This window comes from Podarcis melisellensis, assembly GCF_964234715.1.
Source record: "Podarcis melisellensis genome assembly, chromosome: 13".
In the NCBI taxonomy this organism is placed as follows: domain Eukaryota; kingdom Metazoa; phylum Chordata; class Lepidosauria; order Squamata; family Lacertidae; genus Podarcis; species Podarcis melisellensis.
Genome location: NC_138545.1, coordinates 9,911,308 through 9,925,239, shown reverse-complemented (window position 1 = coordinate 9,925,239; position 13,932 = coordinate 9,911,308). Strand labels below are relative to the sequence as shown.

General features: G+C 39.9%; 2 protein-coding genes across 2 annotated transcripts; both read right to left on the bottom strand.

The window, feature by feature from the left end:
* Positions 1-2,012: 2,012 nt before the first annotated feature.
* On the bottom strand, positions 2,013-3,961 carry LOC309354946 (olfactory receptor 6X1-like). The gene is made up of 2 exons (XM_081885258.1): positions 3,387-3,961; positions 2,013-3,270 (listed from the first exon to the last, which is right to left on the bottom strand). Exon 2 carries the CDS (start codon positions 3,159-3,161, stop codon positions 2,217-2,219), a length of 945 nt encoding a protein of 314 aa, XP_081741384.1. The 5' UTR covers positions 3,162-3,270; positions 3,387-3,961; the 3' UTR covers positions 2,013-2,216.
* Positions 3,962-8,375: 4,414 nt separating this feature from the next.
* LOC309356169 (uncharacterized protein) lies at positions 8,376-13,598 on the bottom strand (the record flags this gene model as incomplete). The annotated part of the gene is made up of 3 exons (XM_081887344.1): positions 8,376-9,339; positions 9,698-9,775; positions 12,646-13,598. 3 exons carry the CDS (start codon positions 13,596-13,598, stop codon positions 8,376-8,378), a joined length of 1,995 nt encoding a protein of 664 aa, XP_081743470.1.
* Positions 13,599-13,932: the final 334 nt, after the last annotated feature.

Below are 13,932 nucleotides of genomic sequence, written 5' to 3'. Positions count from 1 at the left end.
TGATTTTGAATTAGGAGAAGAAATGTGCTGCAAAAGAAGGAAAAATACAATGCAACCAGCCATTAACGAATAAATAAATGGAAAAAGGATTGATAACCAAAACACTAAAAGGCAAACTTCAGCAAATTTCAAACGGGCTTCCACACTGAAATTTTGTAAAATTAGCCACACTTAAATAATTGCGATTCCACTCACCCCTAAGTGTTTTTGCTGTACATCTTCAATTCTCTGTTTTTAGAGACATTTCGGATGGGGATAAATGATTCAAATGCAGGTTTTTCCTAAAATGTTTGAATGTTACCGTTTGTACAGTCAGTTTGTAACAAGCTGTCCTTCTTGACAACTTATCCAGAATATACCTTCTTTTCTATCAAGGGCAGCTTTGGTTGGGGGTTATTTGCTCACTTTTGTCTTCCAAGCAATTGATTGTTCCATTTGTCCACTTTCTAACGAGAAGCACTTGTCCAAATCTCTGAACATGGGACTTAAAATACATTTTATTAAGTATGTCTTGGAACACAGGAGTCTTCATGTTTCTCAAGGGACATGGCAAACTTCCAATAATGCAGGGTTCTCCAATGGCTATTAACAAGATTCATTAACAGGTAGAAAGTTTTCTGCAGATTGAACTTTGCAAACTCACATGAGAAAGGCAGATGGGAAGGTGGCTTGCTCATCTGCTGAATACCCATTTGAGGAATTTCAAGACTTCCTTAATAAAGGCCAACTAATACTTTAGAATAGCTTTCCCAGATCTGGTCCCCTTGGCTATGTCTCCCATTATCCCTGATCATCAGCCATGCTGACTGGGGCTGTTGAAAGTTGTAGTGCAAAACATCTGGAAAGCACATGTTTGTTGAGTGAGATGATTTAGATGAAGAAAGAACAATAGAAAAATAATTACTGATGGAAATTTCCACGTGGATAAAATAGAAGACTTATGGAAGCAGTGTTTGGTCAGAAATAGCTGCAGTGAATTTGTGTCCAGATCTTCACTTTTTGAAATATGGCAACCCTAATGAAAAGGGGCATTTTAGGGGCATGGTGGGATCAGAGAGAAGGGGAGGTTTTCCACCAATGCTATTTCCACCCACCAGCCCCTGAGTTAATTAGTAGCAATAAGGTTTAGTTTTCAGAGCTGTTGTTTCTTTTTATAAAAACAATCCATAAGTCATGACTAAATAAAAGTGTCACTTTCGTGATTTAATAAGGATCTTTCAACAAATCATGTTGTCCCATAATTCTATCCAACAACAAGCAACAATTGAATAATTTGGGTCGCACAAACACACACATTCTTTAATCAGTTTACATACATTTGCACTGCACTGTTCAAGTCTAAAAGGTTTTTCAGATCATACAAAAATATAAAAACAGATTTAAAATAAATGTCATCACTTTAGAGCATGAAACAATAGAAGATGAGTAACTCTCAGTGATAAAACTACTTGAAGACTTCACTTGGTAACATGAACCAAACATCAGAATATTGGTGTGGGACTGAAATTCTAAGGAGATGTTGATTGATGTTTTAAGTGTTTGTTTGTTTGTTTGTTTGTTTGTTTGTTTAGGGCAGCCTTCTTCTTGCCCTAGTGAGCAACCTGGCTGCTAAATTCTGTACCAGCTGAAGTTTCTGAGCTGTCTTCAGAGGCAGGTGCACATATAATGTATAGCAGTAATGTAACCTAGAGGCTTCCAGAGCAGACAACAGAAGTTAGGCTGGGCCACCAGCCGAAACTGATGGAAGGCACTCCGAGCCACTGAGGCTACCTGAGTTTCAAGCAACAGCAATGGATCCAGAGGTACAGCAAAGCAGAATGCTAGTTCTGCTTAGAGTACACCCGCTGAAGTTAATGAATCTAAGTTAGTCATGTTCATTAACCTTAATGGGTCTCCTCTTAGTAGAACTAGCCTTGGATACAACCCAATAATAACAACGACATAATAGCACAACCACTGGCAATCATAGTTAGTAATAACTGTAATATGGCTGGCATTAGTGAAAGATCTATACTGCAGCAAATTCTATTATAATATTACCATTATTGTGCATTATATTTTTGAACATATCCTACAGTGTGCCTTTAACACTAAGCTAAGATTTTCTTTGCCCCTAGCATTGCACTCAGCATCCATGTCAAATACTAATGTCTCAATCTTCAGGATTCTCACAAGACAACTGTTACCAGCCAGTTTTTTGAAGCACATTTTAAAAATCATTTTTTGAGGGCCACACTCTTTTTATGGATAGCGCTCCTGACAGCAGCTTTCACGTCTGCATTCCTAATTGTATATATGAAAGGATTTAGCATTGGAATTAGGACAGTGTTCAAGACTGCTACTACTCTGCTCAGGCGAGATTGGGCAAGGACATTAGACCTGACATAAATGAAGATCAAGGCTCCATACAGTATAGAAACAACAATCAGGTGAGATGTACAGGTGGAGAATGCCTTTTTGCGACCCCTGACTGAAGGTATCCGAAGGATAGAGGAAATGATGAAGATGTAGGACACTGTGTTGAAGATCAAGGTCATGATGACAAACACAATGGAACTGATAAATCCCAGTAACTGACTGACGCTGGTGTCAGAACAGGCTAGTTTTAACAATGGGCCAAAATCACAGTAGAAGTGGTCAATGATATTGGACTTACAGTAAGGCAACGTCCACATAATAGCACACTGAAGAAACATAATGATGAATGATCCATACCAGGTAGCCAAGGACATCTGAATACAAACATTCTTGGTCATAATCATGGGGTACTGAAGAGGCTTGCATATGGCCAAATAGCGGTCAAAGGACATCACCGTGAGGATTAAAAGCTCTGTACCACCAAAAATAAAATGGAACAGATTCTGAGTCATGCAGCAATAGAAACAAATAGTGGTTTGTGCTTTTATTAGTGTTTGTAGTAACTTAGGGACAACTGTTGTGGAGTAGCAGATCTCCAGAAAAGCAAGATTGCTCAGGAATTTGTACATCGGTGTCTGAAGCTTTTGTTCAATGACTACAATGATGGGAATGAACCCATTTCCTAGGATAGTTATAATGTACATACATAAACCTACTACAAAGAAGATACTGTGTAGCTCATGGAAGAAAGGAATTCCCAGTAGAATAAATTCATCTACAGTTGAGGTATTTGATATGGTCATCACAGCAGAACAACTCCAATAATCCTCTGAGGTGGTTCAAAGTATGTCCAAAACTTCACACACACACATAATGATTTTTTCCAGATTGACAGAATTAAACTGGCCTAGGCTGCAAAAGAAGACAAATGGAAAGCCACATGAAGAGTCAAAAATAGTAAACTATGGAGAAAATAGCAATTCATCCTGAATATAATAGGCAGAAACACTGAAGGAAAATAAACTTACCATCAATGAAGATAGATCCTTATGGAATTTTGTTTTAAAGTTCTGTCATCACTTTTACGCCATCAGCTAAGAAATCCTCTATCATTTTTCCTGGTTATTCAACGATAGCTCATGGTAGCTCCTTTTACATGGTGTTGGAAGTCTTGGCAGGTCTTTCCCTACAATCCCCAACAAAAATGCCTCGGGTCTTTTTAACAAATGTTAAAAACAAAAGTTGAAAAACATCTTAATGTATGCGACAACGGCCGCGAGAGATCTGGTAGCACAAGGATGGAAGACTGAAGAAACTCCGATTAAAGAATCATGGCAAGAAAAATTGATGGACTATGCAGGACTGGCAAAACTGACACATAAACTACGAAATAAGGATAACTGTGACTTTAAGGATGAATGGGAACCTTTCACAAAGTATTTGAAGATGCAACAAAGCGAACTGGACTCCTTGGCAGGTTTTGAATAAACATTCACAATTTCTTTACTGATAATAATAAGCTAAACAGTTGGAGGATCTATACAACTCTGTAACATGCAGAAAATAGCATTATTGGAGAAACCAAAGACTGGAACTGAGGGAAGTCAGGGGTGGGGTGGGGGATGGGTTTTATGGGGGAATAAGTATATGTTTTTGGAAAATATGTTTTGTTATAATTTTGAATAAAATTTATTTTTTTGAAAAGGAAGTTTTTAGTAGTGCATAACACTTTATGAATAACCAGGACAGTATATGCAATATATTAGAAATGTCACTACTCTACTTATTTTTAAAAGATTTATTACATGTTTACTCCAATTGTGGGAAAGAATGTCTCATGTTTCTGGAGAGGAAAGCAATTGAGAGATACAAAATAAAGGAAAGTCTTCAACACATTCAACAGGCTGAAACTCTCTAAGAATAACACCCGCTGCAATGCCTCTTGGCTTTTTTAGACCCCATCTTGCACCTATTTTCACCATCACATGACAAAGTTGTGTTCTACATGAATGCTTCAACTTGATTAAATTGCTATGATAACACAATGCTTATCCTTACTACAGTTCCACAGGAATGGAGAATCTTCATTAGAAAGGACGGCTTTTGAGCAGGTCATTTATTTTCTTTGATCTTCCAAGCAACCAATTTGTCCACATGCCAAGCATTTCTCATGAGAGGCTATTTCGTCAAGTCTCTCAACATAATATAACACATGGTTTTGTTGGATATGCATGATTTCTCATGAGAATGATGTCCAAGAGGGAAGGGTTGTCTCATGAGTATTCTCACTATTTATGAATCTAGATCAAACTAGAGTTATGTAGAGTTTTCTCTAGATAAAATATGTCAGGCAGAAGCCTGGTGAAGCTGGTTTGTGTGTGCATGTGTGCGTTTCTGTATTCTTCAGATGGGCAAATATCCATATTTGGAATCTCAGCTGGCTTAATAAACAACCATCTACAGTTTGACATAATATTCAGAATGCCTAAAATGTGAAGTTGGTCATGTTGGTTCATAAGAGTGTGTGGAGGAGAAGAGAGTCCACAGCTGGTCACTATCTTTAGTAGACACAAGCAAAATGTCACCAAGCTGTGAGAATCGTTTGAGATCTCAACATATTTTCATCAGACAAGATGTTGCGTGTTCAGACCTTTAAACCTCCCCCTTAAATAAATTCAGACAAGACTCAAATTTTGGTTTGGTTTTTGGCAGAATTTAGGCCACACTTTATTGATTACAGCAAGTGAGTGGTTGCATAGGCTCTGGTTCGACTAGCTCTCTGCACCGTTGCAGATAGCGCTGACCCAGGGCACCAGCATAGGTGAGTCTAGGGTGAAAACCCGGATAGGCAGAAAGCCGGGAACAGGCTATGTCCACCACCTAGATGTCCGCCTGGACTCCAGCACAGGCACAACCCCCTCACAGGGTTGACCAAACCCCTGAGTCCCTGGATTCCTTTAATGAAATAATACCCTTCACATAGGGATGGTGGGAGCGTTCCCCCATCCCTATCACCTGAACCAGAGCCTTTCCACACCCTTACAAGCTGTGACGATTTGCTACGTGGCATGCGAAACCCAAATGGCACCAGCCAATCAGCCAAGTGGGGAAATTCCTTCAGTGCCCCTGTCCCAACGATAGATGACAGACGATGGCATAACAAGGTCAAGCACACAGCCATGGAAAATAGGGAGAGGTGGGCGGGTGTTCTGGTCCACGCACCGAAAGAGGAAGCTCTGGGTCATGTGCATAGGTATATATATATATATATATATATATATAGGTCCCTTGATCCATTTTGGCTTCCTCCCATTGGCCTGATCAAACCCTGCATCAAGGAACCTACCAATCGGGTGTTGTGGCTATCCAATCGTACCCACCCACAACACAGGGTTTGGTTGCCAGGCCTCACTGCAACACGTGCCCTCTTTAAGGGAGGACCCGATTTACACAAAGTGTCTGTTAGGGGAATTAAAAGAAATGTGGCTCTGCCCCACCACACTGACTGCTACTGATAACCCCAGTCTGAAACCCTGGAGAGCTGCAGCCAGTGTAGACAATACTGATCTCAATAGACCTGTAGTCTGACTCATTGTAATGCATCTTCCAACATCCCTATCAAGTGTTTGATGGTTTAATAAGGGCCATTAGACAAATCAGCTGATCCTTTCCCTCCCTCTTTTCAGCAAGACTGTATGCCTGTTAAATATTCGATCATATGAAATTCACCCTAGTGCACAACTTACAGAGGTGGGCTATATAAACATCAGAACAAGACTGCATCAGGTGTGTGTGTGTGGCTTTTCTTGTCTAAGATCTGGAAACACAGAATGATCCATGGAAACCATTGTTCTCAGAAGTGTACATGGACAACATAAGGCCACACTTGGGCAAAACTAAACATTTCATTCGTTTAAAGAGGAGGAATTCAATAAGGGGTTTAACTTCCCCATTTGCAAAAATCAAGCAATCAATTTCCTATTTTTGCAATCCTAGTTTTGTACACATGATCACTTACTTCTTGTCCACATTGTACTTAAGTCAGGTCTGTTCATCTGAAACAGCTGTTGTGCATGCATAGGTGAGCATCTATGTGCAGAAGGCAGTTTCATGAATAGGAGTTCCAGCATGGGAGTGTGTGTGGCAAAGATAGGGAAACCAAACAGGCAATTCATGTTGGGTGAAGATATCTTCACTCCATCTTGGATGTGTACATGAAAATGCAGCTTGAAAGAGACCTCACTGCATTTTAAGCCTCTAAACTGAATACAGAGGGTCTTAGAGTACACAAAGAGCAGCCACAGTGGCTTGCAGTAGTAACTGACAATTCCAATAGCAAAGCCACAAGTTTGAAGGAATTAAATGGTATTCACTAAATGACATGTACACAAAGGTGTAAATCATTCCACAAATGAAAGGAAACTACTTGACATTTGTGCATGATGTAAAAAACTGACCTTAATAAACAATTAACAACAACAACACACTGCCATTTTGAAAATTCACTGCAGCTCTAACCATGCCTACTCAGATGTTATTCACATGGAATGTAGTGAGGCTTGCTCCTAGGTAAATGGGGTTGGGATTGCAGCTTTAATATTATATGTGCCCCAAATACATCATCCAAAAAATATTTCTCAGAATCCTCCTCTAAAAAGGTAACCCACATCTCACCTTCTCTTTCACTGGAGAAGTTAGTAGTAGCACAAAGTAAGTTAAAAGGTAAAGGAACCCTGGACAGTTAAGTTCAGTCAAAGGCGACTATGGGATGGGGTGCTCATCTTGTTTTCAGGCCGAGGGAGCTGGTGTTTGTAGTAGTACTATTTTTTAATTGAACTTATATACTGCCCTATACTCAGAAGGTCTCAGGGTGGTTCACAGAGCAAAATCAACATAAAAACCACCATATATATAATCAATATGAAAACAACAACCCAATAACCCCTCAACAAAAAAACACCAAACAAACACATTTTAAAAGGGCATAGTCTGTCAGTCGGATCAACCAAAGGCTGATGAAAAAAGGAACATATTTGCCTGGCGCCTAAAGGTGTATAATGAAGGTTCCAGGTGAACTTCCCTGGGGAGAGTATTCCATAGATGGGGGGGCCACTACAGAGAAGGCCCCCCGTTCTTGTGCTACTAGTAGCAATGGGTAGGAAGCATCACACTTGCAATTTTAAACACATTTTTTCAAGAACTTCTTTAAGGAACTCTGTCTTCTTCAATATCACACACTTCCAATTTCAGCATTGGCATGAGGGCAATGTTTAAGACTGCCACTATCCAGCTTATGCAGGACTAGGGGTGAAAACTGGGTCTCACATACATGAAGAGACCAAATCTCTCTCTCTCTCTCTCTCTCTCTCTCTCTCTCTCTCTCTCTCTCTCTCTCTCTCTCTCTCATCCTGGCTACTTTTCCTAGGAATAGCTGTACTGGCAAATCAGCTCTATAACATACTATATTTGATGGAAACCAGCTCTTAACCCTAACCTGCTTAATCCAAATTGTTAAAAGCTAGGCCAAACAAGAATTTGAGGGTTTCTGGAGTATTTTGATGTGTCTGTAGCAAAATGGTGTTCTGGAGATGTGGAGCTAACAATGCAAAACCTTGCATTATATTGATTGTGAGTCAAACAGATAGCTTACTAAATGCTGGATGCTGCGTATACAGCATATTTAAAGCACATGGTATCTCCTCTCAAAATCCTGAGAACTGTAGTTTGTTAAGGGTTCTGGGAATTATAGCTCTGTGAGGTGTAACACTTTAATGGAAGTCATGTGCTTTAAATGTATGGTAGTCCTGTATGATCTTAAATCTCATGGTATACTGTAACTCCCAAAATGTACAGTCCTATGCATGTCCAGTGAAATAAGTTCAATTGAGATCAGTTGTACATATTCCCAGGTAAATGTGTTTAAAGTGATGCTCCAAAGGTGTTGAGCTCTAAAGTCCAAAAGATTATTCCCAGTCCTTAACTTCCTTACATGGGAAGAAATGGCACACAAGCCTGAATCAGGAAACCACCTCCTTAGAGCAAAATGTCCTGCTTAGGGCTTCCCTCAAAACTTCTTTGACCTTCTCATTCCTGAGGCTGTATATGAAAGGGTTCAAAAGAGGAGTCACCACTGTGGTCAGGATGGCAGCAACCTTATCAAAAGCCAGAGAGTAGCTTTGATTTGGACGGACATACATGAAGATGGAACTCCCATAAGCGATGGTGACCACAGTGATGTGAGAGGCGCAGGTGGAGAAGGCCTTTTGCCTCCCTTGGACAGATGGGATTTTCAGGATGGTGGAGATGATATAGCTGTAAGAGACCACAGTGAGCACCAATGAGCTGAGGACCACCAAAGAAGACAGAAGGAAGTTAAGGAGCTCAATGAAGTGAGTGTCTACGCAGGCTACTTCCAGCAGAGGTGCAATGTCGCAAAAGAAGTGGTTGATGTTGCGGCGGCAGTATGGAAGTCTGGAGACAACAACTGTAGGGCAAAGAACTGAGAGGAAAGCCCCTACCCAACAGCCCAGAACCAGAAGGAAGCACACATGTCCGTTCATAATGATGGTGTACCTTAATGGATTGCATATGGCCACGTACCGATCAAAGGACATGACTGCTAAGAGGATAAACTCCACCGTTCCCAGGAAGAAATAAAAATATGTCTGAGTGATGCAGCCTGTGAACAAAATGGTTTTCTTTTCAGCCAGGAGGCTGGACAGCATTTTGGGGGCAATCACGGTAGTGAATAGGATGTCCAGAAAAGACAAATTACTGAGGAAGAAGTACATAGGAGTATGGAGTCTCAGGTCAGTCCATATAATGGAGAGGATGACCACGTTTCCCATGAGGGTGAGCAGGTATGTGAAAAGCAGGACCACAAAGGAGAAGATCTGAAGCTCACGGTGGGCTGGGAAAGACAGGAAAACAAATTCCTTCACTGATGACTGGTTGTTGGTCTCTGGATCCATTCTTTGCCCTCTGCAATGGAACATACTTTTTAAACAACAACAAACTGAAGCTGAGCTCTTGCTGCATCATCAGAACCACACGTTATTCTAGCAAATATATTTTAAGACCTTCATTTGATGAACACAGCTGATAAAGGTAGTTGCCCCCAGGAATGCTCATGCACAATTTTTTTTTTTAGTCTTCTAAGGCTGTTTAGCCTTTTCACAGAATCATAGAAACATAGAGACGGAAAGGACTCTGGTGGTCATCTATTCCAAGCCCCTGTAATACAGGAATCCTGCTCACAGCCATTCCTGGATGGGCTCGAACCACCAACCTTCTGGTTAGCAGGTAGTTTTTACTGAATACTATTTAGAAAACAACTCACCTTAGTAGGACTGACTGACATCCTACTAAGCTGACGTGGCTCTCCTTGGCTTGTTGATTGATGTGATCAACTTCAAACCTAGTAAGTCATAATGACTGCTAGTAAATGAGTGGTGCTAACAAAAGATTCAGAGAAGCTTCTTAGAGTCCCATAGATTCACAAATGGAAAAAGGATCAAGAAAAAAGGGAAGCAGAGAGATGAACATCTTCCACTTTGTTAGATATTTTAAATGCTGCTATTTCTAAATGGAGTGAAACCCCCTTTTCTTTCGCATTTGTTCTGGACCCTCTCATGTGACTGCAAGAGACACTTCTCTCACACACCCCAATATTTAATGGGAACTAGGTGTCCTTTTAATGGTATTTGCCATACTGCTCGAAACTGGATGTTCAAATGCTTCCTTAATTTAACTTGAATTTAATTTATATATTGTATCGCTTTTTTCTGCTTTTTTAAAAAGGGTTGTGAAGCCCCTCAGAAATTATGGCTAAAAGTCAGGTTATCAATGCATTGATAAATAAATACATACTAATAGGCTGGAACAGCAGAGGCATAAACAATAGATATGAAGTATTTTTTGGTTTTGGTTTTACAATCAAATGGTAAATAAATTTTAAGAAATAAAATAATTAAGTAATACCAGATTGCCTTAGATGTAGTTGGCTCTACCAATTAAATCTGAAGCAAAACATCCAGATACCTTTGAGGGACAAGAGCTTTCAATGCAAATAATCTCCACCCTAAAAGTAACTAAGGATCTTGTTTTTTTTTTTTTTTTGAAGTACGGATAAGTTATCTCCAGTTAGTCAGTAATTATGAAATATTGAGTTTAAGAGTTGCTTTCTTGTCTAGGTCACTTCTCTCTCTTCAAATTGTCCATTCAGACACAAACATCCACTCTCAGTGGTTTTGGAACTGTCAAGTGCATCTTAGGGCAATTTCAGATTCTTGTCAAACCCAAGAGATTTAGAAACCTTAAGAGCTTTCATAATCATCAAGGGGCCAATTTGTGGAAGATTTCTAGCTCTCAGAGCTTTTTCAATAGCATAAGTCTTCAAGATGGAAATATAGTGAAGACTTTCTCTGTTCCACAAAGCAGAAAATTAATGCAGAAATTAATCAACAAGGGCATGTTATCTGTGAAGGATCAACTCTTTTGAAGAAGAAAACAAACTCATCCAAAGTACTCCAGACACAATTAACTCCTTTGATGATTTATTTATTTTACCTTATTTATTTCATAAAAAGAAAAAAACCCCAAAGCAGCTAAAATACTTTAGTGGATTAGAGGACTTTCTTTGCAATCTCATTAGCTTCCCATTTTTGCTGATCTTTGCCTATATGCTCTATTTACAGGATGAGGACCAAAAACCCATTCAGACGTTCCCATCATGTGAAGTATTTCATAAGTTAAGGCAGGCACCATCAAACACCTCTGATATAATTGTCTGACATCCTCATTGCTATTAGCTTTTAGGAATCACCTGGTGAACTCTGATCTGATCTTGTAGGCTTTTACTACTAATCAGGAAATACACAAATGCACACATTTTCTAGTTTTCTTGCTGCAATATACACATCATGAATTAGAGAAGCATCATTTAATACTTTGGAATTGACTTGTGGCAAACCTGCCCAAATATCCCATGACCACATTAGACTACACAAGTCCTCATATCCAACACTGAAGCCTTGCCAGGGCCACTCTATGGCTATGTTACAACTGTCACATTCACACAAGCACTCCCTTAGTGCAGGGGGGAAACTGCAACATTCTATAAAAGATTTTCATTTTTTTTATTTTATTCATTTACAGCATTTACACCCTACCATTTAGTTTTAAAAAAAAATGTTTTCAGAGCAGATTACAGAGTAAGTTCTAAGATGGTTCCTCCATTAGGTTCACAAACTAAAAAGACATGACACATAAGGAAACAGGAAAGGGGAGGGAGGAGAGAGAATCTAGCTCAAGCACAATTCCTTAAAGTTATAGTCCTTAATGTTACATCTGGTGTTGGTGATCATTCCAGTTGTCTTTCCTTTGATAAAGAGCAATCCATCTCTGGAAGCATATATACCTCTCCTTCTAGATAAGATTTAGGAGGTGACAACTTCCAGGCATCTCCTGTCACACAGATCTTCCCTTATTCATGTCATTTTATGGAAAAGAATTCAACCTAATATGTTCTATTTTATTTATTTCACTTAAAAAAAAAGTTGTAAAAAATGCATGAAAACAACCATAGCACAAAAGTAAATAATCATTCACAATAAGAAAGCCAAAGTTGAATTTGCCCACAGTCGTATATGCTTTGTGTGTGACATGATCTATCAATAAAGAAGTAAAAATGCTTTATGTGATCTTTGTAGGCCATTTTTTCCATTCATCTTCCAAAGAATGCAACAATAATTTGACAATCCAACACAATTTGATGATTTCTTTTTTTAAAAAATAATAATCCAACTGTACATGAAAATTTGAACTATTCCTTACTGCCACAAATTTATTCTGCCCACATTTTGTCAGCTCCCAACATCTTTAATTTCTCACCCAGTTTCGAAACATATCTATAAAGTAAGTCCCCATTTCATGAAAAGGGACCATGCTGAGCTATGAGTGAGTTGCCCAATGCCACCTAACTGAGTTCATAGTCACAGTGGGTATGTATATGAAGGTGCTAAGATCTAATGTCCCATTTCTCAGGCATAGCACATGTGTATTCCCCCCCCCCCCAGTAATAGGTAATAGTATATTCCCTAAACCTCAGGTGCCTACTGTTCATTATCCATTTCTTGTCCATTATAAACTGACACCTCCATACCTGGGGAAAATAGCACAAGTATCTGGGTTGATCAGATGCGATTTCTGAGTTCTGTACATCTCCCAGTGAAAAGTTCCACTAGACCCAATCCCATCCACATTGTGCATAATCCTCCTTTCATTTACCATTTGTTGTCCTCAAATACTTTATTCCTGGTGAATCCCTTTTTCAGGGCATCTTTCACTTCCTTGTTCCTGAGTGTATATATGAAAGGGTTCAGCAGTGGAGTGACTAGGGTGTTTAGGAGGGATACCAGCTTGTTCCAACCCAAAGAGGCATGTCCGCTTGGCCTGACGTAGATAAAGATGATTGCCCCATACAGCATGATGACAACCATCAAGTGAGCAATGCAAGTGGAGAAAGCTTTCTGCCTCCCAGAGGCTGACGGGATTCTCATCACGGTGGAGATGATGAAGATGTACGAAACCACCGTCATCAGGGAATTGCAGAAGACCACAATGGTGGCCACGATGAAGACGATCCACTCTATGGGGCGAGTGTCGGTGCAAGCCAGCTTCAGCAGTGGTCCAACATCGCAGTAGAAGTGATTGATGATATTGGGGCCACAGAAAGGCAGGCGGAACACTAGAATCGTCTGCACCAAGACCGTCATCAAGCCACCAAGCCAAGAGCCACAAGCCAGCTGAACACAAACCTTACTGCTCATGATGGCATGGTAGTGGAGAGGGTGGCAAATAGCCATGTAGCGATCATACGCCATGGCGGTGAGAAGGAAGAATTCAGTGGCCCCCAGGAAAAAATGGGAGAATGCTTGAGCTTTGCAACCAGCTAGGCTGATTGATTTCTTGATTGAAAGTAAGTTGGCCAGCAGTTTGGGTATGGTCGCGGTCACATAGATGATTCCTAAGAATGAAAGGTTTCCAAGGAAGAAGTACATTGGCTTATGTAGACTGGTGTCATGGACTACAGTGCCCACGATGACAATATTCCCTGTGACAGTCAAGGTGTAGATCACCAAGACACCCACAAACACTAGAATTCGCACCTTTTGGATGCTGGGGAAGCCCAGTAAAATAAATTCAACCACAACTGTTTGGTTTTCCATCATCACCTGCATTAAAACATAGGAAAGAGTTACAAAACCGAGTCAGAGAGATGCTCTATCTAGAAGGTGATTCTATTAAGGATGGGTGAATCTGTCAACTTCTGGTTCTCTCTGTTTCTCATTTATCTAGCCTCTTCACATTTCAAAACCAATTTTGCATGCTTTTTAAAGATATAAATTTTCATGCTCACTTCTCCCCACTATATGCATTATTGTATGTTTTACTTGACTGGAGAATGGCATTGCTAAATTGGGAGAAACACAGATTATGAAGGACGGCTGTGTTTTGGGTCAGGTACTGTTTCAGAAAGTGTAGTAAGCTTGCATTTTAACATGAACTGAATTG